Genomic DNA, 26042 nt, shown 5'->3' with positions numbered 1-26042 from the left:
GTGAATGGTTGCGTTTAAAGAGGACTCACTATATTTTTAATAAAACATGTACATCTTAGTTATGCACTTGCTGCATTTTGATTTTCTGTCAAAGCAGAGGAGCAGTGGTTCTGTTTCTTTAGAAGTATGTGAAATTTAAAAAAAATGGACACTATGTGACAAAAATGGAATTAGATTCAAAACCACACCTCTTGAACATGCCTGAAATTCATTATTCTGCTCGGAATAAATTTATCTAAAGGAAATGTTTAATAAGTATTAGAACTCAAAGGCTAAGTCAGGTCAATGTAGTAAGGGCCATTTCGTCTGAATATATCTTTTCTTAATCATAAAATGATTTTTCGAACAGTGAATGAAATGGGAAAGAGAGAATAAGTGAGAACGGCAGCGGACGAAACGACACTATTTCGAACTCGGCATGAAAAGAGAGAGGACGAAATGGCACTAAGCCAAGGGAAGGCATGCCTTCATGGAGGATGTTTTAAAGGAAACTCGCTCGTAAACATGTTACGCAAGGGGAAAACCACGAAAGCACCCATGCAGTCAGCCTTTCCACCGAGGTTTGAACCCTGGACGAAGTACCAGTGCTCAGCATTTTTACCGCTTGATCGCTGGTGAGCCTTGTGCCTACATGAAAAGCTTAAGAATTGGGTGAATGACGTACAGCTTTTCTATCATTTTTTTATTAATTTTTATTCATCTAACTAACTATTTATTTTTAAACAAACTGTGTAAAATGGGGGGGAAGTAGACGTGTTTATAATTCTCAAATATCTCATCAGATTTAAAATTGAGCAAAAAAGCAATCTTAGATTGATGTAGGTTTTGAATAGAATGAAAATCTGGCCCAATTTAAGGTTCTTCTCTTATTATATTATTATTATTTTGGTCTAATTGCAGGTTTCTCTACGTATGCGAGGTCTAATTACAGGTTCTTGATTGTATGCTTGTGATTGTGGGCCTGTGTTATTTTTATATGTATAACATATATATATTAAACTCCCCCTTTTACTTTAGAAAGGAATACAGTACAAAGTCTGTAATCCGGACGTCCATTATCCGGAATGATCTATAATCCGGCCCTCAAAGCCACAAACTTTTTTTTTTTTTTTTTTGTATTCTTTATGCATGCATGTTTAATGTTATGCATGCACGTTTAATGTTTACGCATGCACATTTAGCACAAAAAATGAAGCAACTTAAACAACTTACATTGATAGAAATGTTTACTAAAGTAAACAAATAAATATTAAGCTCTCTCTCTCTTTTTTTTTTTTTTTTTTTGTAAATTTTGATACCCTTTAGATTATAATTGCTCTTTATTTTATAAATTGTGGTTTCATATTTATAATTGTATAATTTCTGCATGCCATCTTACCAGATTTAAATTGATAATCTATAATTCGGAATCGCCGAAGTCCCGACTTTACGGACTTTGTTCTGTAGGAATAATTTTAAGAACTGCATCTTTTGTTTTTAAGTATCTTAGTTTGTTACTCAATAATAGATAGATTAAATATGAATGATAGAGTGGATGACAGAAACTCATGTTTCAAAAGTAATAGCTATTTTGGGCTTAAAAAAATGCAAATTTTAGAAATATCAAAGGGTTTAAAATATCTGTCATCAATGCTTAGAATTTTTATAGTTCTAGTCATTTTATTATTTACTATCATAAAAAATATGCTTTCATTTATAAAATGTTAAAATTAATGTGGATGTTATTACTCCAACACCTGCAGATTGTATTAGACAGCATCTAAAATTAGTTAAATGTAAAAAATTATAGAAAATCCAGATTTAAATTTTATCTGCATAAAATCGATTGTAAAGTATACAACCACAAACAAATCGATACATACAAATCGATTGTAAAGTATATCAGACTGTTTTGTTCTGTGATTTTCTAACACTAATATTGAAATGGGTTCAGATGTCCTGAATACATTGCCAGCCGCTTATTAAAATCACTTCACTCAAAAGTATTTGAGTTTATTAAGCATTTGAATTTTATAGATGGCAACATGTGTGTTGTGAACCATGATACCACTTTTAAACTTTTCAAAATGATTTAGTGAATAATATTGATTTAAAGAATTTCACTGCTAAACTCAGGCAATTTATTATGTTTGGATTTATGGCACAAAATCTGAAAATTATTGTAAACTTTGATGAAATTATTACTTACAATTCACTCTAGTGTGAATTCTACAAGACATACCTATTTAGCTCTAATATCTTTCCCTTTTGTAGAAATACGTCCTGATGGCAGCATATCGTGGGCCAATCTCAATCAAATGGATAAAATAAATGTGATTTTAAATAAAGGTGTAAATCCAGAAGGTATTGCTTATGATTGGACTAGAGAAAAGATCTATTGGACTGATTCTGGAAATCGCAGTATATATGCTATGAATATGGATGGTTCGCAGATAGTTATGATCACCAGAGTTGAAAGACCCAGGGCAATTGTTTTAGATCCTTGTGAAGGGTATGCTAATTTAAAGCTGTTGTTTCTTAACTTTAATTAATTTTAATTTGAAGATAAAGCTGTTATCAGTTCATTTGTGTAACAGCACAGAATTTATTTATTTATTAAATTATTGTGCTTTTAAGTATCATGGTTTTTTTTTTTTTTTTTTTTTTTTTTAAATTTTTATTTATTTATTTATTTATTTATTTTATTTTATTTTATTTTTTTTTTTTTTTTTTGCTAGTGGTATATTTTTAACTTTCATTTATTTTGCAGGTACATGTATTATACTGATTGGGGTCGATTTGGAAACACTGGGAAAATATATCGAGCTACAATGGGCGGAAATAAAAAAATTGCTATACTTGAAAGTAATCTTACTCAGCCAAGTGGTTTGGCTATAGATTATGAGGATAGAAAATTGTATTGGACTGATGCACTCAGGTATGCACTAGAACTATTTTTCAGTTTTATCTAGCTATTAATCTACTTTCAGTTTTAAAAAAGTAACATAGTAATTTTCACTGCATGTTTTAAAATTTTGTTACTGAATGTGAAAACTGCAAAATTTGATGAAGTCTCAACTGCTGAATAAGGTTATAACTTTGTATGAAGGTGCACTTAGTGTTTAATCAGTCAATATTTGCATTTAATTTTGTCTTACATGAAGAAAGGTTAGCTACACAATAATATATGCATGAATTATTGTATTTATTATCATTGTATTTAAATGTACTTTGATAAACAAAGGCAAAGTCAATGCAGGAAAATTATAAAAGGAAATTAGCCAAACAATAGAAAATTTAAAATTCTTATTAAATATTAATATATTTTTACATCAGAATCGCATTATAAAAAGTTCAATAACTGAATCCTGCATTATAAAATAAGTCAAAATTGGAGTTCTTTTGAAATGGACTCTAATTCAAATGACAAAAACCTCCCAGAACTCCCATTCTTCATATTTCAAGTTTGAAAGCTCTCATACATGCATTATGGTAATCTAGACGTGAAAAATCTTACATCACACTAAGCACTCTAAATGACTGAAAAAAAAATGGAATGATGAATTAATTGTGCTATGGTAATGATCACACATCACATTAAGCACTCTAAATGACTGAAAAAAGGGATGATAAATTAATTGTGCTATGGTAATGATAGATTATATTTATTCCCTTTTTTAAGTAATAGTTTGATGATTATGTGACTAAGATTTTTTGGACCCTGTGATACAAAGCCTTATTAAGTTTGATTTAAATTCTTTTTCTTATAAGTTTGTCATACAATCTGAATCATGGCTTAATATCATCTTTGGGCTTTAAAAACAAATTGTGATTTCACGAATGATTACAGAATCTTGTCCTGAATTTTATCTGAAGCAAATCTCTAGAATGTCCCAAAACTTCTTTTTAGTAAAAGCTTTAGCTTAGATGTAGGAATAGGTTGTTTACATTTTTTTAAAAGCATGCAGAAGATCTTATACTGATGTCTCTTTTACTCACCCATTAAAATTTTTTCAAGTATTTGTAAAATTCTGAATGTTTCATATCAAGTCTTTTCGAAAACTGATTATAGTTTTAGTATTTTTTTTTTACCATTGTTATATGTTATGTTTGTCATTATAATTTTACCCCAAAAATTTCAGGGAGAAGATAGAACGGTCAGATTTAGATGGAAAGAATCGAGAAGTACTAGTTTCTGCCACTATATACCCATTTGCTATCACAGTTTATGGCAAATACATCTACTGGACAGATTTACAACTAAGTATGATATTAAATGTATTGTTTTTATTGTTCGTAGAACTCTTTTTGAGTTATCTTTTAAAATGCTTTAAATGTGTTTTTTATATTTTTCTTTGTTTCTTCAATTTATTTCACAGTAAGGAGCAAAATGATATTTTTAATGTTTTTAATTACGTCATAGTATTTTATAATAAATGCGTAAAAGTATCCAGTTAATTATACTTAATTCAATAACTAGTTTGTTATGCTTGTCATAATTAAAAAATGTTAAACTAAAAACTAAATTTTAGTAGGAACACCAGAATGAATTTTAATGCAATGAGACTGTGAGTTTTTTTTTTTTTTTTTTTTTTTTAAATAACATACTAACTCTTTCACAACCAACGCATCCAAGACAGCCTTTCATTCAAACAACAACAGCTGTGTTTTGGACTGTAGCTACGAAATAACGAAACTAATTTTCTTTTAAATCCATCTTTTATTCTATTCGAAAATTAACCGCTCAAGTAGCAGCCATTCAAAATTCCAAGCAACAATTTTCTCATCAAACAAACTAATAAAAAGAATTACGAAAACAAACTATATTGACGCATGTGCGTTACAAAAGTCATTGCTAGGCAACTGAGTTAGAGGCGAAAGGCTTTGTATAGCAGACATTCAGGCACCAACAAGCTGCCTGAATGGCTAAAATTGCAAACATTGTTCTACCCTTCTCCTTAAGTACATGATAGCCTAATGTGCATTTCCCCAAGTATCAGGTCATCTTTATTGTGTAGACTGTCTTGTCTTGAAGGATTCTTTTGTGGTTCCTTGGGGAACCACAAAAGGTAACTTAGTATACACTCAAGGTAACTTAGTGTATACACTGAGTTTAAAGGTAACTTAGTATACACTCAGTGGTGTGTAATGGCAGCTCCTTTGTTAGAAATTTGAAATGATGTCATTTGAAACTTTCACACATCTTTGTTCGTTAATGAATTGAGGGAGAAATTGTTATAAATTTCAAATGGACTTTGAGGTATTTTGGCATTTTAAGCAAACAATTGTGTGATGACCTTGGCCTTCAAAGAGTTAAAATTTATTTATTTAAGAGATATTAATTAATCATTTAACCCCCCCCTTTTTAACCATTTGTTGTGTGGGCTTAGTATAGTAAAAAATTTAAATTAGCATTTTTAGTCTTAAAATCTTGTATTTTCATGTGAAACTTGAAGCAGTAAATTTTTCTTTGTATTATTTCTAAAAGCATTGATTCACCCTTCCCAATAGCAATAAGAGTTTTTTTTCTTCCCCCCCCCATTTATGTACAATTTGGGTAGATTTTCTTTGTGTAATAAGGCTATGAAACTGCAGTTGAGAGTTGTGGAATTCAGTACCTCCTTTTCTAAACCTTTATATCTTATACTTTTATGTTCTTCTAAAATTACTTACTTTTGTAAAGCTTTTTTCTTTAAATTATATAAATAAATAATTAAGTTAGTATAAAATTTTCTAAAATGTTTTAAAAACATTTTGTAGGAGGTGTTTATCGAGCAGAAAAGCATACTGGTGCTGGAATGATTGATATGATAAAGCGATTAGAGGAGTCTCCACGTGATATTCACATCTATGCACCCGATCGACAGAAGTGTAAGATAAAAAAATTATTTGAGCTTTAATTATGTAAATTTTCTTCAAGTTAATTACTTCATCATTTTGAAATATATTTGTATTATATTATTCTAATATTTTAGTAATTTTTTTTAACATTTGAGTTTAGTTTTTTATATCTCTTATGTTTTATTTATTAAAAAATGTTTTTAGAATATCCTCTTATAATTGAAATAAAGTTATTAAGTATTTCATTGCATGTTCAATTACAATTATGAATCGAGCCATTTTGAAACTTTTTTATGGAAGGCATACTTTTTTGTGGTAAATTATTCTTCCATACTTTTCATTAGCCCCTTTGTATATTTATTTAAGTTTCTAATCAATGCAATATATTTTAAGAGGAAACATTTATTATACAGGTGATAAAGATCTTTGCAAGATAAACAACGGAGGTTGTGCTCATTCATGTCATCCAGCACCAAATGGAAGTGTGGAGTGCTTATGTGCGAAAGGCTATAAAGTTGTCAATGAAGGTCGCATGTGTGCTGGTAAGAAATTTATATAATAAATTTAATGTCTTCATAAAAATTAAATTAATTCAAACTATTTAGTTATAAGAGTATAGAAAACATATAATACATCTTGAATACTGTGATTAGCACATGTAGTTTAAGTATTAAATGTGAAGATTAAATTTACATACTTAAAATTATATTTCATCATGTGAATTTTATCTCCAATATTTAATGTAATAAATGTTTTTCACTTTCAGAATTGCATGAAAACAGCAATTTAATTTTAGTTCATATATTTTTACCTTTCAGTAATATGTGTATTTTAAATGTTTTAGCTGAAAATATAACTTGTGCTGATAACAAATTTACATGTGGAAATGGCAAATGTATACCTCGTTTATGGGCATGTGATGGTGATGATGACTGTGGTGATAACACCGACGAAGATGAAAAGTTTTGTGGTATGCAGTAGTTTGTGATTATAAACTTTGATTTAAATAAGATTATTCAGAGTAGATTACATTTTTGAAAAATATTAAAATATGTAAAAGTACTTTGCACTTGGTTTCAAATTATTTTGCTTGCTATTCAATAACTTTTATCATTTGTACCTAGCTCTACATACATGCAGTCCAGCAGAATTCCGATGTGGCATCGGACGTTGCATATTCAAAAATTGGAAATGTGATCATGAAAATGATTGTGGTGATGGGACAGATGAAATGGACTGTGGTATGTTGCTAAAAGTATAATATTTATATCTGAGTGCATATTGCTCACTGCTTGTGTTAAAATTTCCTTTATATAATAAAAATAATTTGTTGAAATTTTCTTTATATAATAACAATTTATAAAAATTGCATATTTTCCTTTAAATTTATAATTTAGTGTATATATTTATTTTTTGTGCATAATGTGCATTAGGTAAAAACTCTCTAAATGTATATTTTCATTGTTTGGAGTAATATGGTAATGTATGCTTCTAGGATATTATTTTAAAAAATATTAATTTTTTGCATTAGAGTTATTTGTATTTATTGAGTCTAGGGAAAAGTTTGTGACGTTTTTGGAGTAAAATTGGACTAGTTTTCTTATAGTGTGAAATAAAATTTATTTAAACCAAATTGCTCCATAAGTATTAGCAATGTTTCTTCAGGTAGAGCCATGATGCCATCAGTGAAAAACTTCTGTGGTTTCCATTTGAAAAACTGAATCAAGTGGTTTTTCAAGGCATCTTTTGAAAACTGACTGAATTCCAGTGAGAGAGCTCTGCAGAGATTGGAACAAGTGATAGTCCGATGATGCTATGTCTGGACTATACGGTGGATGCATCATAACTTCCCACGTGCAATTTTTGACGAGTAATCAAAAATGTGTGTGGTTGAGTGTTGTCATGATTGAAGGCAACACCTTTCCTATTAATCAATTCAGGCCATTTTCTTTCAATTGCCTGGCATAATCTCTTCAGTTTTTCAAAGTAGAGTTGAAAATTAATTGTCTGACCAACTGAAAGTAGCTCATGGTGGACTCATTGCTCATGCTTTTTGTAGCCAACTTTGTGTAAATGGTTCAAACCAGTTTTGTGGTCAAATCCCAGCTCCATACCAATGTTAGCACTGCTGATGAACTTATCTTGTTGGACTTTTGAAAGAATTTTGTCAGCTTTTTCAGTGATTGTATTCCCAGAGCATGACTCATCTTTTACGTTGAAATTACCAGAACGAAAGCAAGCAAACTATTTCCATGCACTGTATAAAGCACAAATTTTTTCACAACCCTGCGTGATGTCCTTTCCTTTAGTATAATAATAGTGCAAAATATAGCACAATTTTCCCTTACTTTTCTCCATTATCAAACCCCCACATCTTTCCACCCACTGCAAGACATTTGATTTTTATATACTCAGAGTAACTTTCAAAGAATTACCTTTCTAATGAGCCTCTGATGTCACTGTGATCTTTGTTTCTTGAGTTATTTGCCATTCATGCCATCTGTCAGGAAAAATGCCACAAACTTTTTCCCAGACCCAATATATATATGTATGATTTTCTTTCTGTAGAAATGATGTAAGAATTAAACTGAAATATAAAATATTTATAGCTATTGTGCATGGCTTATTAATTAATATGAAACAGCTTATTAATTCTTCAAAGGAAATTACTGAAGCTATTTAACAAAATGATTAATCTGGAAATGGTATTCCACTGTGTTTAAATATTGGTGTCTCTTGCATAGCTGTAAAGAGTTTCAATGATCTAATCAAGATATGTTTTTGTAGTTTACCCACCATGTGCTGAAGGAGAATTCACTTGTGCAAATTTCCGCTGCATTCCAAAGTCTCAGTTATGTAATGGAGTTAATGATTGTAAAGACAATAAAACATCAGACGAGAGTCTGGAGCATTGTGCAAATAACAGGACCTGTCCAGGAAACCATATTAAATGCAATTCAACTAATATCTGTGTAGAACCATATTGGCTTTGTGATGGTGATAACGACTGTGGGGATAATTCAGATGAAAATCCAGCATTGTGTGCTCAAAGAACTTGCCCACCTAATAGTTTCAGGTAAATTATTAACTGTAATTACCGTATTTGATGGCATATAAGACGCACCCTTATTTAGAAGGCCACACACATGTAGATGTAGAAAAATTTATGTGTGTCTAGACCTTTATATGGGCTAAAAATAGCATTCAGTATTGAAAGTTAACCTGTGTCCTTCACATATAAGACGCAGGTAACGTTTTTGAGACCAAATTTAGGAAAAAAAATGCGTCTTTTATGCCGTCAAATACAGTACTCCTTATTGTTTGTTTTTTCAGTAGTAATTATAAATCATATATATGTTACTTAAAATATAAATCATATATATATTAATTCTAATGCCCTGTATTATAAAAGAAGGGAAAATGAAGTAAAAAATTTTATGAAAATGTAAATTTTTTGAATTTGAATTTTAATGGGAACAGCAAAGTATTTTATAATCTGTATTTTTGATTACTTTTGATTCAAAATTTTTATGCTGGGCAATTTAAATATTTTATGGGAATATGTATGTAGATTTTATTTCCTTAAATATTCCTGAGCATATATTTCAATTGTGCAGTTATCTAGAGTAAAGTAGAGAATTTTATGAAAACAATATTGGAAATAAAAGGTATTATAAATTTAAAATGCAGTTTTTGTGTGATGTGTTTAGATCAGTCAGTCAGTTGAGTAAAATGTTCTTACTGTATTTTGATACAAAACTTTACATACTTTTATACACAAAATTCGTTGTTGTTGTTGTTGTTGTTGTTGTTGTTTTTGTTTTGTTTTTGATTTTAGATCAAATTTTGAGAAAAACTACAAAAGTTGACCATTCTGATGATTAATGATTTCATATTAAGTTACATAGCACTCATTATTAAACGTGCCACTGTTCTTATAGAAATATTAATAACTAACATAACTGTGATTATTGCAGGAAAAAATATGAGATTTATTATGTTTGTCTTTTAAAGGCGTAATGAATATTTTATTAATTGCACATCTTGCATAAATGTAGTAAATTCAGTGCTGAAACTCCACAAGTAAAATTATGTTTCTGTTTATTGGAATTATACTACCAATACATGAAATATTTTTTAAAATAAATATTCCTGTTGTAAGAGTTACAATTTCTGAATTTTGTAGATGCTCAAGTCATCGTTGTATACCAGCAACATGGTATTGTGATGGAGATGATGATTGTGGTGATGGAGCTGATGAACCAGAAGAATATTGCAAAAGTGAAAAGAAAACTTGCTTTGGCGATCTTTTCACATGTGACAATGGTAACTGCATTCCTCGAATTTATATTTGTGATGGAGACAATGATTGCTTGGATAATTCAGATGAAGATGAACGGCATCAGTGTGGTTAGTTGATAATTTTCTTCAAAAATCTTTAATCTGTTTGCATATTAAATTTGACCTAACATTCTTTATATCAGTAAAATAGTTTAACCTGGTTTGTCTTGCATTGAGAAATTTATAAAAACCTATAAAAGATATTAACCACTCTTTTAATTTTTGTTAGATTTGAATTAATTATTTCTTAGCTTGGGATTTTTGTCTCTCCTATCTATTCAAATTTATGGCAGTAAATAATGGAATGCCAGTTTATTATGTCAGTTTTTGTACATCTTATTGAAATCATGCATTTAATTTAGTAAACAGTATTTAAGTTGAAATAAGTGTCATCTTATGTTTAATTACTGATGTATTACTATAAAATGTGAAATTGATCTGTCATGGAATTGCTTTATGTGATTTATAACTTGAGTATTTAAATCTTTTATGGTATTCTGTTGCAGAAACTAGGGAATGTGATGCAGAGAAGGAATTCACATGTCCACAAAACAAACAGTGGGGACGTGCCTCTTGTATACCTAAGAGATGGGTTTGTGATGGAGATCCTGACTGTGTTGATGGGGCAGATGAAAACAGTACCTTGCATAACTGCCCTCCCCCTGATCCATGTGAAGAGAACCAGTTTCAGTGTGATAATCGAAGGTGCATTAATAAAGAATGGGTTTGTGATCATGATAATGATTGTGGGGATGGCTCTGATGAACCAAAGAATTGCAGTAAGTGTTCTTGTTCATGCTGTACATTTTAATCTAAAGCATCATAAATAACTTACATGTGACATGCACTGAAATGTGAAATTACAGTAAACTCTCAAATAGGAGAAACAAATAGCATTTAAGGAAGAATGTACGTATTAAAATTTATTAAAGAGATTAAATGCTCTTACTACAGTATGTGTTAAGCTCTTTCACTTTAATTATACCTAAAAGAGCAGTATTATTTGGTAAAATTTCAGACTTTTGTTATATATACACTGATGAGCCAAAGCATTATGACCATCCCTGCATTTTTCAGTGAACTCGTTTGGATAATTTAGAGACCCTGTGATTAAGTGAGAGTGGTATTTAACTACTGCTGGAGAAGGTATGGAATCATTCTTGCACTTATTTTTGCAAGTGATGGGGAATGGCTGCTGATTTAAGCGAATGTAATAGAGGATAGATTGTAATGGCTCTTTGACTAGGAATAAGTATTTTCAAAACTGCATGACTGCTATGGTATTCATGATCTTCTGTTGTTAGTATTTATTCAAAGTGGATAAATTACAGTGAAAGCAGCAGTAGATGACAAGGGGTTGGACGTCCACACATTATCAAAGAAAAAACACATCAGAGACTGTTCTGCTTGGTACAGCAAAATCAGTGCCAGACAGTGGCTCAGCTGACAACCCAGTACAGCGTAGATCCAAGTGCAAATGTTTCAGAACACACAGTTCAGAGCACACTGTTGGATATGGAACTGTGTAGCAGATATCCCACTTATATACTTCTGTTGACCAAGTGTCATAGTCAACTATGCCTACAATGGGCCTGGGATTATTGAGACTGAACCATGGATTAATGGAAGACAGTTGCATGGTCAGATGAACCACGATTTCTCATTCATTACTTCGATGGTCATGTCAGGTTGTGGTAGAACAGACCATGAAAGCAGCAGAATATCTGAACATAACTGCAGATCAGTTGCACCCTTACATGGCATCTGTCTTCCAAACTGGAAATTCAATTTCGAGCAGGACAATGCCCCATGTCACAAAGCTCAAATTGTGTTGAAAGTGATTCAAGGAGCATACGGATGAATTCCAGTTATTGTCTAGGCCACTTAACTCAACTGATCTTAACCTGATAGAGCCCATTTGGGATGTCATGGTACTGCAGGTCAGAGCTCAAACACCACCTGTTGGAATATCTTGACTTTGTGTAACTACTGCTTAGACATTTGGTACAACCTGTCTCAAGTTATTTTGTGGCATCCAAGGCAAGTTGCAGCTGTTTTGTAAGCCAAAGGTTGCACAATGCATTATATGTAAGTGGTCATAGTATTTTTGGCTCTTCAGTGTTATACATATGTATAATTTATAACACTTTACTAAACTTTATATATATCAAGTTTAGTAAGGAAGTTTCTTTTCGCTTTTGCTTTATACCCTTCATACTTGACAATTTGAAATTGGTAAATGTTGTTATATTTTATACATTGATTTATTTTATTTTGTATTAAGTATTATTTTGTATTTATTTGTATTTTTTAAATTTTGTATATTGTTTTAGCTAGGTTGAATTAAACATTTTTGTATCATTTTATCCCCTGTTTTAGTATTTTTTCTGAATCATTTCTATAAAAATTATTATTTGGGTTTGAAATATGAATTCATAAGCTTATTTTGTTAGTATTGGCTTTATATTTGTGTAGATCTCTATAAATCAAAATTAAATTTTTCTCATTTTCCTAAAGCATTTAGAAATTGCACAGATGAAGAATTCACATGTCGCAACGCTAAATGTATACGAAAAATGTATCATTGTGATGGTGAAGATGATTGTGGTGATGGAAGTGATGAGCTGGCCAAAGATTGTGCAACGGAAGCACCTACCTGTCCTGGTGCTCAGTTTCGATGTAAAAATGGACAGTGCATTCCATATGAACGTGTCTGCAATAAGCAGATTGATTGTGATGATAGCTCAGATGAACCTGCTCATTGTCATGTTGATGAATGTGCTAAAGTTGAAACAAATCAGTGTGAGCATAAGTGTGTCAACACCTTAACTAGTTTCTACTGTGAATGCAATGAAGGATATGAATTAGCAAAGGACGAAAAGGCATGCAGGGATATTAATGAATGTGTTGTGAAGCCTGAAGTATGCTCCCAGTATTGTTTCAATACACCAGGTTCATATTATTGTAAATGCAATGAAACATATTATGAAAGAGAACTTGATGGGCGTACATGCAAAAGAAAGGATGGTAAATATGACTTTTCCTTTCTTCCAGTTTCATGGTCACAATTTGTAATAATTAATTGTTTTATTTTATAGTAATGCTCATATAATGATTAAATTTTTTTATCTTATTCTGACAAAAATCGAAAATTAGAGCTATTAAATATTGAATTTTAAGTTTGAAGGGATGGCAGTTTTAATATTAAAAATTAAAATAGTTGCTAAGAGTGTATTTGAAATTATAAATTGAAATCAGTTGATAATTTAAATTTAGTCTTAATTGTACCTAATTCATAGAATTGTATACTGACAATTAATTCTAAAAATATTATATCTTTTAAAGTGTTAAATATGTTTGATGATAAACAAAAAATCGTTATATGAGCATTTAAAAATATTAATTGTTTTTATAATTATTCTGAAACTGCTCTTAAACTGGACATTTTATAGATATTAATACCTGATCTCTTTATGACTTAATCAGTGATCTGTAATTGGTTAGTAATATAATTAGAAACAAACATCATCCTAAACATCTAAGTGTTAGCAGAATTCTCAGAATCTATCCAGTGATCTTATTCTGTCTATCAAAAACCTAATAATCTAAAAAGAAAGAAATGTACTAAACTCATTATTAGTGATTCACAAACGATTATATTGGAGCTGAGGTGTATAATATGCAGTGTGAGAATCATCTTTTATTAATTACATTCATGATGCATATATTTAAAAAATTGATAACTATATCAATTATTATTATTATTATTTTAACTGTAGTTTACGCAAATTAGGTATGTAATCAAAAAATTAAAGAAGTAAATTTTTAAAAATCATGTACATTGGTTTTAATTTTTCTATTTGTTATGCAGTACATAGTTTGCTTGAAAAATGATGAATCTCTTTGTACTGATCTTAAGTCTTGCAGAATAGCAGTGCTTATGAGAAATGGCAATTTGCCCAACTGCATGAACAATAAATGGTAGTCTAATATGAAATAAAAAAGGATAAGACTAAGTTATAGACATTATAACATCAGTAACTCCTTGCAGCTTATAATTAGAAAATTACCAGGTTTGAAAATCTTGTACTGCATAAAACTTTCATGCAATATAAGGTGATTAAAGTACCTTACTTAAATTGTGTCAGTCTGATATTGTGAGCCATTTTTAAGGGTGCTTTTAATACACAGTTGATAATGATTGTTTGATTTTGAATAATAAATTTTAGCTTGAAAGAATTGACTCTGAAGAAAGTTCAGGCATGCTTCTATAGCAACAGCAGTAATCATTTGTGGTAGATCTGACCTTGACCTATTTTTCCTATTCACTTAAAAAAGATTGCTGTGTTTACCCGAAAACAGCTGCTTCTTATTTAAAATGAGATTAAATGTTGTTTTCTCTTTTCAAAGAATAACATTGTTCCTTTTTCAAAGGCCTTCCCAATAATCGTAAGATAGAATAGAAGAGAAACACGCAATGTGACAATCAAAATCACAATAACAACCTTGTATTTAGCGTACATATATTAAAACTCTCAATCGATTTCAAGGGCAGCTAAAAGTCCCTCCTCATCAGGAGAACGAAATTACTAAAAAGGCGGAAAAAGAAGAAAAATAAAGCATTGGCAAAGAAGTCTCAGAAACACGTGATCGTTATCAGCACTGCACATGGTCGTAACCGGATTTTGAATCAGAGTTACACTGGCCGCCTACTTTTACTGAGCCAGGCTATCTGATTAAACATATAACACATAGACTAATGCAAAAAAATCAGCGAACACATAGACTAATGCAAAAAAAATCAGCGAAGTCAAAAAATAGGGAGCGAGGGGCAACTGCACCTTCATGCACAAAGTCTGAACCTCATTCAAGTTTCAGACTTGATGTACTTTTGGTATATTTTGTTAATTTTATATTGAACTGTATTTATATTGAACTGTATTATATCACCCACAAGTTTTGAAAAAAATAAAAGAGAGGGAGGGGGGAGGAAGAAGAGCAAAAAAGTCATCTCTTAGTTTTAAGTGATTTTAGAAACTAGTAGTTAATATGAAATTTACCGTATTATTTTATCTTTAGAAAATATTAATTTTTTTTTCTTTTTTCCCCAGCAATTGAACCATGGATCATCTTTACCAATAGATATTATCTTCGAAATATGAGTACTGATGGCAAAAAGTACAACCTGATTAAAATGGATTTGAGAAATGTAGTGGCTCTAGATTTTGATTATTCAGAAGATCGGCTGTACTTCTGTGATGTAGGAAATAAAACAATAAGTCGTATATTCATTAATGGTACTGGAGAAGAAACTTTGATAAGGCATGACACACAAGGACTAGAAGGGTTGGCTGTTGATTGGATTGGAAGGTAATATTTTACTGTAACTAGAGTGTTTACCCATATTTAAATTCTTTATTTTTTGCATGTTATTGTAAAATTTCTCTAAACTCTCAATTAATTGTGAGATAATACAGAATTCAGATCATAAAATGTATGTTTATCTCTTTGTACAAGTATAATCCTGTGACTATTGAAATTCACTTTCTTAATGAAATTACACTGGTATCCAAAGTTACAAATACAAAAATTGTAATATCTCAAAAAATAAATGGTTTATTATAATTAATTTAAGTTCACTGATGCCCAGTGTTATAAAAAGACTGATAGCAACATAGCAAAATAATCGAGGTAAATATTTTGCAACATGTAAATACTAAATCTAAAAATCATGAAAAGATGGCACATCAACAAAATGATAGGTGTCGCAGTTCTACACAACTCTATATGCCTCTAAATGAGTCTTAATAATTTAAATGAGATTGTTTATCATAGCTTGTGGCAACAAATCCTGTTTTTCTGAAAATGATGAATTTAATACCCGTAGAATTCTGAGATGATGTTGGCATTATGGAGCATTATTTCAGGCTCTTTCTAGAGGATTCCAAACTTGCTGTATTGGATTCAAGCCCAGCAAATTCCATATTATATATTGAAACATTATGCATTTTTCTTTCAGGAAATCTTTGACCAAATGAGCTTTGTGTATCCTCACATTATTTTCTGTAAATATAAAGTCCTTCCCAACAGCCTTCTGGTAAAGCCTTAACATGAACATCATAATGGCCACATCAAAGACATGCAGTAGTATGTAATGTCGTAGAATGATAGCAGACCCCAGGCTCTCTTGAGGTGATGATTTGTTGAGAATCGCTCTGTGTATTATACCTCAACTCATCACTGACATTAACATGCCCCTAATCTTGCTGCATCTGAAAATGATGTATCTGTTCCGCAAAAGATAGCTCTTTATAAGTTTATGTGGAAATTATTGTTCCAGGTTCTCTTGCATCATGCTACAAATTGACCTCTGCAGATATCATTCCTCTTAGTTGGACCTTCTTATTAAGATAAATGTAGGTCTGGAATTTGTGCTATAACCTAGATACTGTCTGAGAAGCTCACAATAATTGAGTAATTTCCACTACCCAGACTTAAGCCTTGTGATGGCTTTCCATCTCAATTCATTATCTAAATGATTGTTAAAACTGATTTTAACAGAAAATAGTCAATCTTGCAATGTTACTTTTACACTTCCTTCACTACTAGTACTTGCTGCAGGGACATATACAATTCACTATATTTCACCTTCATTTTGTGATGAGCTTCAGTTGGTCCAGACTGAGTTTCATCAGCAACTACCAGTTTACAGCAATTAAGTCCAACAACTATCAGTTTTCAGCTACTCAAAAAATACATCAGAGACTGCATCAAACATAGTGCTTGTTGTATCCTTGCATTGACACTGCTTCCTCCTCAGTGATGTAGCATCATATTGTCACTTGTTGATCATTCTTGGAATGGTAAAGATAACTTTAGCCACAAATAAGTCATACAACTTTTCAGAACTGTATTATACTTTTAAGATATTTATTTGAATCACTTAATGTATTTCCATTGTAGACTTTGGAAGAAAAAACTTAAAAGATTGCTCAAATACATACATATATTTTCCATATGTTATCTCTACATGATATCTGTTAGTTACATCAAACCTGGATGTACAACAGAAATGGCAATAATGTGCCCATAAATATTTGTCTGTTCGTGCCTTTAATGTTAAATGTGTAGTGCAATAAAAGTAAAACTCATCGTCCATCTAATCTCTCGGCTGCACAGGGGTAAAGGAGCCCAAAGATTATGTGTTTGAAAGCATATGTTATTCAGTTAATTTCCTAAAACTTAATTCCAAGTGGTACTTTAGCAGAATTCACTAAAAATACATAAAATCAAGTAAGTTACCATTTATCATTTTTATGGCTTAAAAAATCAGTTTCACAAAAATGGTAGTATTGTCAATCAAGGTCCTTCAGCTTATATAGGAAACATTATGTGTAATGGTTAATTTAAAGGAATTTTTTAATTCATGATGTTGGTAAATTAGAAATCATTTATTGCTTTATGTTGATTAATAAATTATCATTTTTAAAGATTTAAAATTTTACTTAGATGTTAAATACTTGTTATTGCAGAAAAATATACTGGTTGGATCGTACTTCAAAACAATTAGATGTTGCTGAACTTGATGGAAGAAATAGAAAAACCTTGCTGACGAAAGGAATATCTGATCCGCGAGCACTTGCTGTTCATCCTGGCATTGGGTAAGATTGTAATTTTCTATGTGTATTTTTCCTTTCTAATTAATAAATTAATAAGGAAATGTATTTTCAGTAGTATACATTAGTCATCAATAGTATGATGCATGTTTACAGTTCATATAATTTTTGCAGGTACTTGTACTTTACTGATTGGGGACATCATGCATATATAGCTCGTATGGGAATGGATGGAAGTAACTTCTCACGCATTGTCTTATATGAAAACAAACTTGTCTGGCCAAATGCTCTCACTATTGATTACTTCAGCAATAAAATATTTTGGGCTGATGCTCATTTAGATTATATTGAGTAAGTGGAAATTTTTGTGGTAGATTATGTTATGATTGTTTGTGATGCTGTTTTACCAGATTCAAATTTTTATAAGAAAATCTTGTATTTGTACATGGTTTTAAAAAAACTGGAATCTAACCTAAATTCTGAATACCTGAAAATTTATATTGTGTGTGTGTTGGTGTAGTTTTTTCTTTCAAAAATCTTTCGTGCTTATTTATAATAATAATTTTGTATTGTTGTGCATATGTATTTGTGAGTGTGTGTGTAACACACTCATGTATATTTTATCAGTCTTTATTTGTAATTTGTAAAAGCATAAATTTGTTTCATATATATGCTGCTTTATTTTTGACTAAATATTTTCAGCTACTTTTCTTAGGATGCATGTATTAGGTAAATCCTGTACTTTCTTATAAATATTTGTTGCACATTTTTAATTGAGTAATTAATTTTAAATTTAAATTGGAAATCAATTCTATATTTGCAAGTGATACCATTTTATTAGAAATTCATCATTGACTTGAGCAAAATAATAATAAAAATGAATAAAATTTAACAAATAAAGTGTGTCTTTTGATATTCCTTAGAAAGAAAAATATTTAAATAATTAATATTATTAGATTTTTATAATTTTCTGGCTGCAATATTGTTTTGTTAGCCATTTTTGTCTCCTGTAAAAAAAGTAAATACAAATATCATTAATATAATAGTTATTAATTAGATGAGATGATCTTTTTATTATAATGCATTAAACTATATTTGCTGTAGTAGTTAAGATTTCAGCTTTATTTAAGATTGTAGCTGCTTGTAATATTTTTAATTATTATTTACAACTAATAGTTTTCTTCCATTTAACACTGTGTGTTTTGATAGATTTGCAGATTTTGATGGGAAAAATAGACATCAAGTATTATCTGGCAATTCTGTGCCTCATGTGTTTGCAATTACTGTATTTGATAATTCCATATATTGGACTGATTGGAATATGAAAGGTGTTTACAGAGCTGACAAGTTTACTGGAGAAAATTTACAAGTTCTTAGAAATACATCTCATCGACCATATGATATTCACGTTTATCATCCTTTGCGTCAGTTACCATGTAAGCATTCATCATGTTTCATTTCACAGTTGTTATATTCTTTATAGGATTCCATAGTATTTAAGTTCAAATTAAGAATTATAATTATTTAAATCGTATCTTCCAGATAAAAATCCTTGTGGCACTAATAATGGAGGATGCTCTAACTTATGCCTGATTGCTCCAGGGGCAGAAAAGTACACTTGTGCATGTCCAGATAATTTTGTGCTTTTGCCAAATACTGTAGGACATGCTTCTGCCAGTCATTCATGTATAGCTAACTGCACTGCTGGCCAGCATTTGTGTGGTGGACGTGAGTCTAGATGTATTCCCATATATTACAAATGTGATGGAAATAAGGACTGCAGAGATGGATCTGATGAAGCAGGATGTCGTAAGTTTTCAAATATTGTGTTTTTAGAAATTTGCTTGAATGAATTATCTTTTCAAAAATGTGGCTACATTTTTTTATGTGGGATATAAGTAAAACAAATATTTTATTGCGGAAGCATATACTGAGGAATAATGCTGTCTGATTTTCAGTCATTTATTATGACATTTTATTTCATAATGAATGATTGAAATTAACAGATTAATAGATTTCATTCTGTTAAAAGCACTTCACATGCATGCTGACATGTTAGCTGCAGAATCAGCTGATAAGTAATGTGGAAATTCATATAATGTTAAAACAAAATTTTCTCAGCTTTTACCTCTGTTCTCTGAATTTAATATATACACTAAGTGTACACTATACATTTATTTTTACTTTTAAACAAGGATATTTGGTACTTCTCACCTTATATATTCATTTAAAAGCACTTTTTTTCAGTTTTCCAGTATGCTATTAGCATGACTGATCATTAGCCAAACAACCTGTGTTTTCCAATTTCAATTTAGTTTTAAAGCAATTTTTCAAAAATGTAAAACTACATTTTATACAAGTTTGATATTATTTAAAAGTAGGACCCTTATTTAATTGCAATTGGCAATGTTTTTAGTGGAAATCTGAAAAAGTTCATTAACTAGAATTTTATTAATCTATTTGTTAACTAAAAGTTAAATGCATTAAATGAATTATTAAATATATGTAAAATTAATTAGTTTGATTAGTTCATTTGTAGTTTCTATTGTGATTAATTATATGAATATTTTGTACAAAATGTTTAATGAACAAAATCTAATATACTTTATACATTTAGTTTCAGTTTTTTTTTTAAACAGTGACAAAATTTTAATGTATAAATAACGAAATTGATGTCTATTATACACCTTGTAAAAATCACTAAATTAATATTTGCTGTAGCAGATATTTTTTGAACAATTCTCTGATACATATGAATGAAGCTGTTGTGGCACTTTATAATTTGTGTGTGCGCATAATATAAAGGGGAATGTAACTAAAAGGACATTTTAATGTTTTAGTCTTTCTTCCTTACCTACCAATCTTTACATTCTCTTCAATTTTATGACAATTTGCTATTCCTGAAATAATTGGTTTCTCACACCCATGTGACACTTTTGATCACAAGTTAAATATTAAAGATTATGTACTGAGATTATCAGCACAGTCTTATAGGTTGAGTATCTTGGAAATGCCTTTGTTGCTTCAAGAGCAAGCTGTTCTGAATAACTTTAAATTTGCTTTATAAAAAACCTGATCTTGTCTGTGGTCTTTTTATTGCAAACTTACAGTTCCAAAATTCTTAGAATCTCTTTCACCAGTTGATCATTAGTGCAACGAAAACTGTTTCCACTAATGAAATAGCCGCAGTTTTTGTGAAACTGTACTTTAGATACAAAAATCACAAAAGTGTATTTCTGTCAATTTTATCGTACATAATGGCCATGCCCCAAATAATATTCATCATTCAGTCGATATAAAAGTATAGAAACTCTATGCAAATAAAACCAAAAAAAGTATTATAGCACATTTTAAAAGAGTGTATCTTCAGCAACAACTGTTGGGAAGGAATGATAAAATATTTTATTCTAAAGGGAAAATATTTATCTGGAGATTCACAGCAATCTACTCAAGGCAAGAACATTTAATTTTTACTGTACAGTTAATGTCAGAGATATTCTTTTTCTATAGTATTTTTTATTGAAACAGTGTTTGAGTGTTGGAAAACTGTTGTATGTTAGAATTGAGTGTAAAACAGTAATTGAGTATAAATTATAGTTGTAGTTAGTGAAAAACATTTGATGAAAATTAGTTCAATGATTCTTAGGTGGAATTAAATTCATTTGTAATTATTTTCACTTTATTTCTGTAAGCAAGGGGGGGGGAATTAGTTTTAGAAATATTTTAAAAAATCTGATTGTTGTGTACTGTTGTGAAAAATTATTATTTTAAATATCATTTAGTTGAAGTATCAAAATTCTCTGCTGCATTTTATGTTTAGCTTTACTTTTATTGTGATATAAGTATGTATTGTAATTATTACAGCACCATTTGTATGCAAGCCGGGACAATTTCAGTGCCGTAACAATCAAAGCTGCATTTCTCGTATTCGTATATGTGATGGTACTGCTGACTGCAGTGATAAATCAGATGAAGAATTCTGTGGTGAGTCTGCACTACCTTCTACATAGAAATATAGCAAATTATTTAAATGAGTGAAAGCATGGAATCACATAAAGTATTTTTATGTATTTATCTGTTTCTGTGCTGAAGTTGCTCATATTTAAAATCTGTTATGTGAATAAAAACTTAAAACAGTTACTTAAAATAGCTACTGGTCTTTAATCAGAAAACAGGCATTCCAGTAAATCTGTTAGAATTAACTAGATAAAAAATTTTCTGTGTGGTTTCTGTTGGTGCTGTTGTTTTATTTGATCTAGGTGCAGGCTTGACCAAGACCACGAGCCCAAGAATCTTAAAAAATTCATAAACAAGAAGAGGATTGATAAAAAGGTCAATTCTATCAACACCTGCAAAGTTCAATATGTGATTGGGAAAGGTCTGCACACAGTTGCAATTGATGCACGTCAGAAAGGGCTTTTAACCTTGATCAAATGAGAGACACTTGATGTGTCCACTAGTGAGCCTGCTAATAGTGGACTAAATGACTCTATCAGCCTTGATAGCAAGGGCACCACCTGGAGCCTGCCTATTATACCAGGCGTGAATTGGAGTTATTTTCCATAGCTGCTGATTTGAGATTTCTATCTTGCGGCAGATCTCAAGAAGGTCAAATGGTCTTTTGAAATCAACATAACAGAGGCTCACTTCTGGGCCAAAAAGGCCAATGTGAGAAGGTATCCATTGAAAGTAAATTTCTCGTTGTTGAGAAAGTTGCTTAAAAGCGTATTGAAATAGTTGTTTTGTCGCCACCCTTATTCCAGTTACATATATGCTATGACTGTCTGATAAGATCCAGGTATTTATGGATGTTACAGATTTAATAGCATTAAGTGCCCCAACAATAGCTATTAGCTCAGATCTAAAAATAGAGCAGAAATCTGGATTCTTAAATCTAAGTGAGTAGTCAGGGGCCTCAATGAAGATTCCACTACCACAATAACTGTGATCATCTTTATTGCTATTCAGTATATATTTAAAAAGCAGTTTCTGGGATTTGGGCAATGACCTCCAAAGCAAGTTAAAATAGATACTTAGGCCAGTCTTTATTTTTGTTAGTATGAGTCCTGAGTTCAGGTTGAAAATGTACACCAGGCATGCTCTCCAGGAGGTTAAAGATAGCTCTCCAGAAAGGTCTCTCAATATCCTGATTCAACAAGTCTATCAAATGAATTCAAGAGAAAGGACTATCACTCTTTAATTTGAGAGAAAGGACTGTCTCTCTTGTCTTTCATGGTTTCTAAAATATTTTGAAAGTTAAAAATAGATCTGCTCCCTTCTAAAAAATAGGTAGAAGAATGCTAATTATTCTGTTTGCTCAGTAGTCTCAGTAGGAAACATATTTCTTATTATATTTTTTCTTTATGATAGTAGAATGTTGAGCTTAAAATATTTTATTTGCACTGAATTCATTTCATGCTTTTTGGAACAGTTCCTACTACAGCACATATATTTTGTGTTATATGATGCTGAGCATTCAAATTTTTAATTTTTGTACTCTATATGGCAATGAAATTTGCCATATAGAGTACAAAGTCTTTAATCCAGACGTCCATAATCCAGACCTCAAAGCTACAAACTTTCTGCGCATATGCGTTTACGCATGCGCATTACACATTTACGCATGCTCGTTTATTATATAACGAACGCTAGCTAGGCTAAAATTATGTAATTATCTATTTCAGTTAATGTTGCAGATTGCTGTCTTCTAATTGGATCTGGCTTATTATTTTTTTCAGACTATTAGAGCAATTTTATAAAAAGTAAGCTTGAACTTTCGATTATGTCAAAAAGAGTTTCCGATTCTGGAGCTGCTAAAGGATCTACAAAGCGAAAGCATGTTTCGATGTCCATCAAACAAAAAGTGAAATTGCTGCAAAAAAATGGATAAAGGCATGGAAAAGGTAACAGAGAGGTTGGTGAAAACAGAAAAATTTCGGTTGACAAGTTAGTCAGTATTCTCGACACAGCAATTACAGGACTTGAACAGCGGAAGTTTGTATCTGAACAAGAAATTATGTCTTTTTATAGAATTAAAGAGAAAGTATTAACACATAAAACGAAGCAATTTAAACAACTTACATTGAAAGAAATGTTTAATAAAGTAAATAATTAAATATTAAGCTTTTTTTAATACCCTTTAGATCATAATTGCTCTTTATTTTGTAAATTACGGTTTCATATTTTTAATTTTATAATTTCTGCATGCCATCTTACCAGATTTAAATTGATGATCTATAATCCGGAAAAACCTCTAATCGGGAATCACTGAAGTCCCGACGAGTCCAGATTAAAGACTTTGTACTGTATATTCATAAATCTGCTGATGTGAAAACTTTAATAAATGAGTAAACATTTTTTTCATCAAGAAGAGACTCGTTCTCTGACAAGAAAACACTTTTTCTCCAAACATCTATAGTTTATTATCAACTTTTGATTCATTAGTAAAGAATATTATCAATTTTTTTAAGTTGATGAAGTCAGATGTTGCACTTTTCAAATCTTTCATAAATGTTTATAATGTATATTTTAAACTTCTGTGACTATGCTACGTATTTTAACTGTAGTATACTGCCCATTTAGACTTCTGTATTACTTAGCTAAAACGAAAGGCCGTTGGAAATTTTTAAAAAAAAGATTTACATAGTTTTCTGTATTATTGTATTGTCATTTTTTTATTTGAAATTGTATTTTAATACCTTCTGATTTACTTGTATTATACATACAAAAACTGCTAATTTTAGTATATAAATATGGCTCTCAAAAATTACATAACAAATTTTCCTTTTTTTATAAAAATTTCATGTTAAATTATTGCTAGTCATGTTATTGATATATGCAAAACAAAAATTTTCAGTGTATTCTAAGCATTTTAAAAATTTTGTATTTTATAGTTCATGACTGTGGAGAACACAGTTTTAAGTGCAAAAGTACTGGTCGTTGTGTTTCTGAAGCATGGCATTGTGATGGCGATGAAGATTGTCCTGATGGATCTGATGAAGATCCAGCCTTGTGTCGTAAGTAATTTTTAAACACAGACTAATTTATTTGCTTTATTAACTTTTCATTCTGATGTTCACTTGTGTTTTGGGGATTGTCTTGTAAATTTATAACACATTTTGAAAATAGGTATTTTGAGTAATTGTTACAATTTCTATATTCTCTAGCCCATATTTAAATGTATTTTAATCTTTTCTAAGAAGCTTAAAGCATTTTTACATATATGCTAAACAAATCTTGAAAATCAAAATAGCACTCAATACAATTTTGGATGTTCATGTTTTCATTTTGCTCATGTTTTGTTTGGAACAGTCAGTACAGTTGTTGCTAATTTATGTAGCATGCAATCTTTCAAATATCTTCTAAATTGGTGTCACACATTGCTTATCAGTTAAATAAAATAGGCCAAATGCAATATTAATGTTTAGATTAATAAACTGTATCTCAAAAAGATGAATATGGGAACCAGTACTTGAACTTCTCAACTCCAGTCTATTGTGGTGCGAAGGCATTATTTATCAGAGGAAGAATACATTCATACGGTTAATGAACCATTTACTAACACAGATAAGAGTGATGATTCATTTTTTAGAGTTAAAAAGTTATACTTCTTCTCTGAGTTAGGAAGTGATACTTCTCTGTGCTTCGTGATTTACTACACTCGGTCTTCATTTTAAATTTTGTTACTTCTTTCTGTAAATATTCTTTATTGTGTTGTTTTATTAATTTTAAACTTTTTAATGAATTGTATCAATTAAATCTTTGGAATAATTTGAATAGCACTTCCGAAAATTACGTATTTTGCAAGATAAGTAATTTTTTAAATATATTTTAATGTAAAATAAAGGGAAAAGATATTAAATGCTAATTTTAACATATATAAGAGCTCAAGTAATAATCTAAAATGGTACCGAAAATTACGATGATAGAACTGAATTAACTGATCCCCCCCCCCCTAAAATCAGGCTTAGAGATGCAAAACCCCCAGAAATACTTCTGAAGTTCATCAAGTGTATTAGTTTAGTTTTGTAGTTTTGTTATACAAGGTATTTAAAACAAGCAAATTATTAGATGTTTTTGAGAACTTTTTAAATTACAGAATTGAACCTTATAAAATCTATTCTGTGAATAATTTTTGTGTTCTAACATACTTTAGATCAGTGTCTACTTCTTGAATTTGAAAGACTGAAATTTTTGCTAATAGTAACTCTGTGTAATGGTATTTTGATGATTTCATATTTGCAATCTGAAGTTTTAATCTACTAT

At 30.4% G+C, this 26042-nt stretch overlaps 1 protein-coding gene across 1 annotated transcript in view; it reads left to right on the top strand.

Moving 5' to 3' along the window:
• mgl (low-density lipoprotein receptor-related protein megalin) overlaps positions 1 to 26042 on the top strand; it is a 230767-nt gene that overhangs the window by 162373 nt on the left and 42352 nt on the right. Inside the window, exons 44-61 of the mRNA XM_085814066.1 lie at positions 2254 to 2491; positions 2750 to 2917; positions 4122 to 4243; positions 5740 to 5850; positions 6234 to 6362; positions 6665 to 6790; positions 6945 to 7061; positions 8608 to 8896; positions 10007 to 10230; positions 10668 to 10940; positions 12679 to 13188; positions 15273 to 15531; positions 17694 to 17822; positions 17952 to 18128; positions 18987 to 19213; positions 19320 to 19586; positions 21642 to 21761; positions 24671 to 24793. Of these exons, the coding sequence (XP_085670192.1) occupies positions 2254 to 2491; positions 2750 to 2917; positions 4122 to 4243; positions 5740 to 5850; positions 6234 to 6362; positions 6665 to 6790; positions 6945 to 7061; positions 8608 to 8896; positions 10007 to 10230; positions 10668 to 10940; positions 12679 to 13188; positions 15273 to 15531; positions 17694 to 17822; positions 17952 to 18128; positions 18987 to 19213; positions 19320 to 19586; positions 21642 to 21761; positions 24671 to 24793 (3609 nt within the window). The remainder of the gene's footprint in view (positions 1 to 2253; positions 2492 to 2749; positions 2918 to 4121; positions 4244 to 5739; positions 5851 to 6233; positions 6363 to 6664; positions 6791 to 6944; positions 7062 to 8607; positions 8897 to 10006; positions 10231 to 10667; positions 10941 to 12678; positions 13189 to 15272; positions 15532 to 17693; positions 17823 to 17951; positions 18129 to 18986; positions 19214 to 19319; positions 19587 to 21641; positions 21762 to 24670; positions 24794 to 26042) is intronic.

This window comes from Stegodyphus dumicola, chromosome 3 (genome assembly GCF_044657685.1).
Source record: "Stegodyphus dumicola isolate Sdum_Otavi_A_Nest chromosome 3, ASM4465768v1".
Taxonomy (NCBI): Eukaryota; Metazoa; Arthropoda; class Arachnida; order Araneae; family Eresidae; genus Stegodyphus; species Stegodyphus dumicola.
This window is presented reverse-complemented; position numbering and strand designations above follow the sequence as displayed.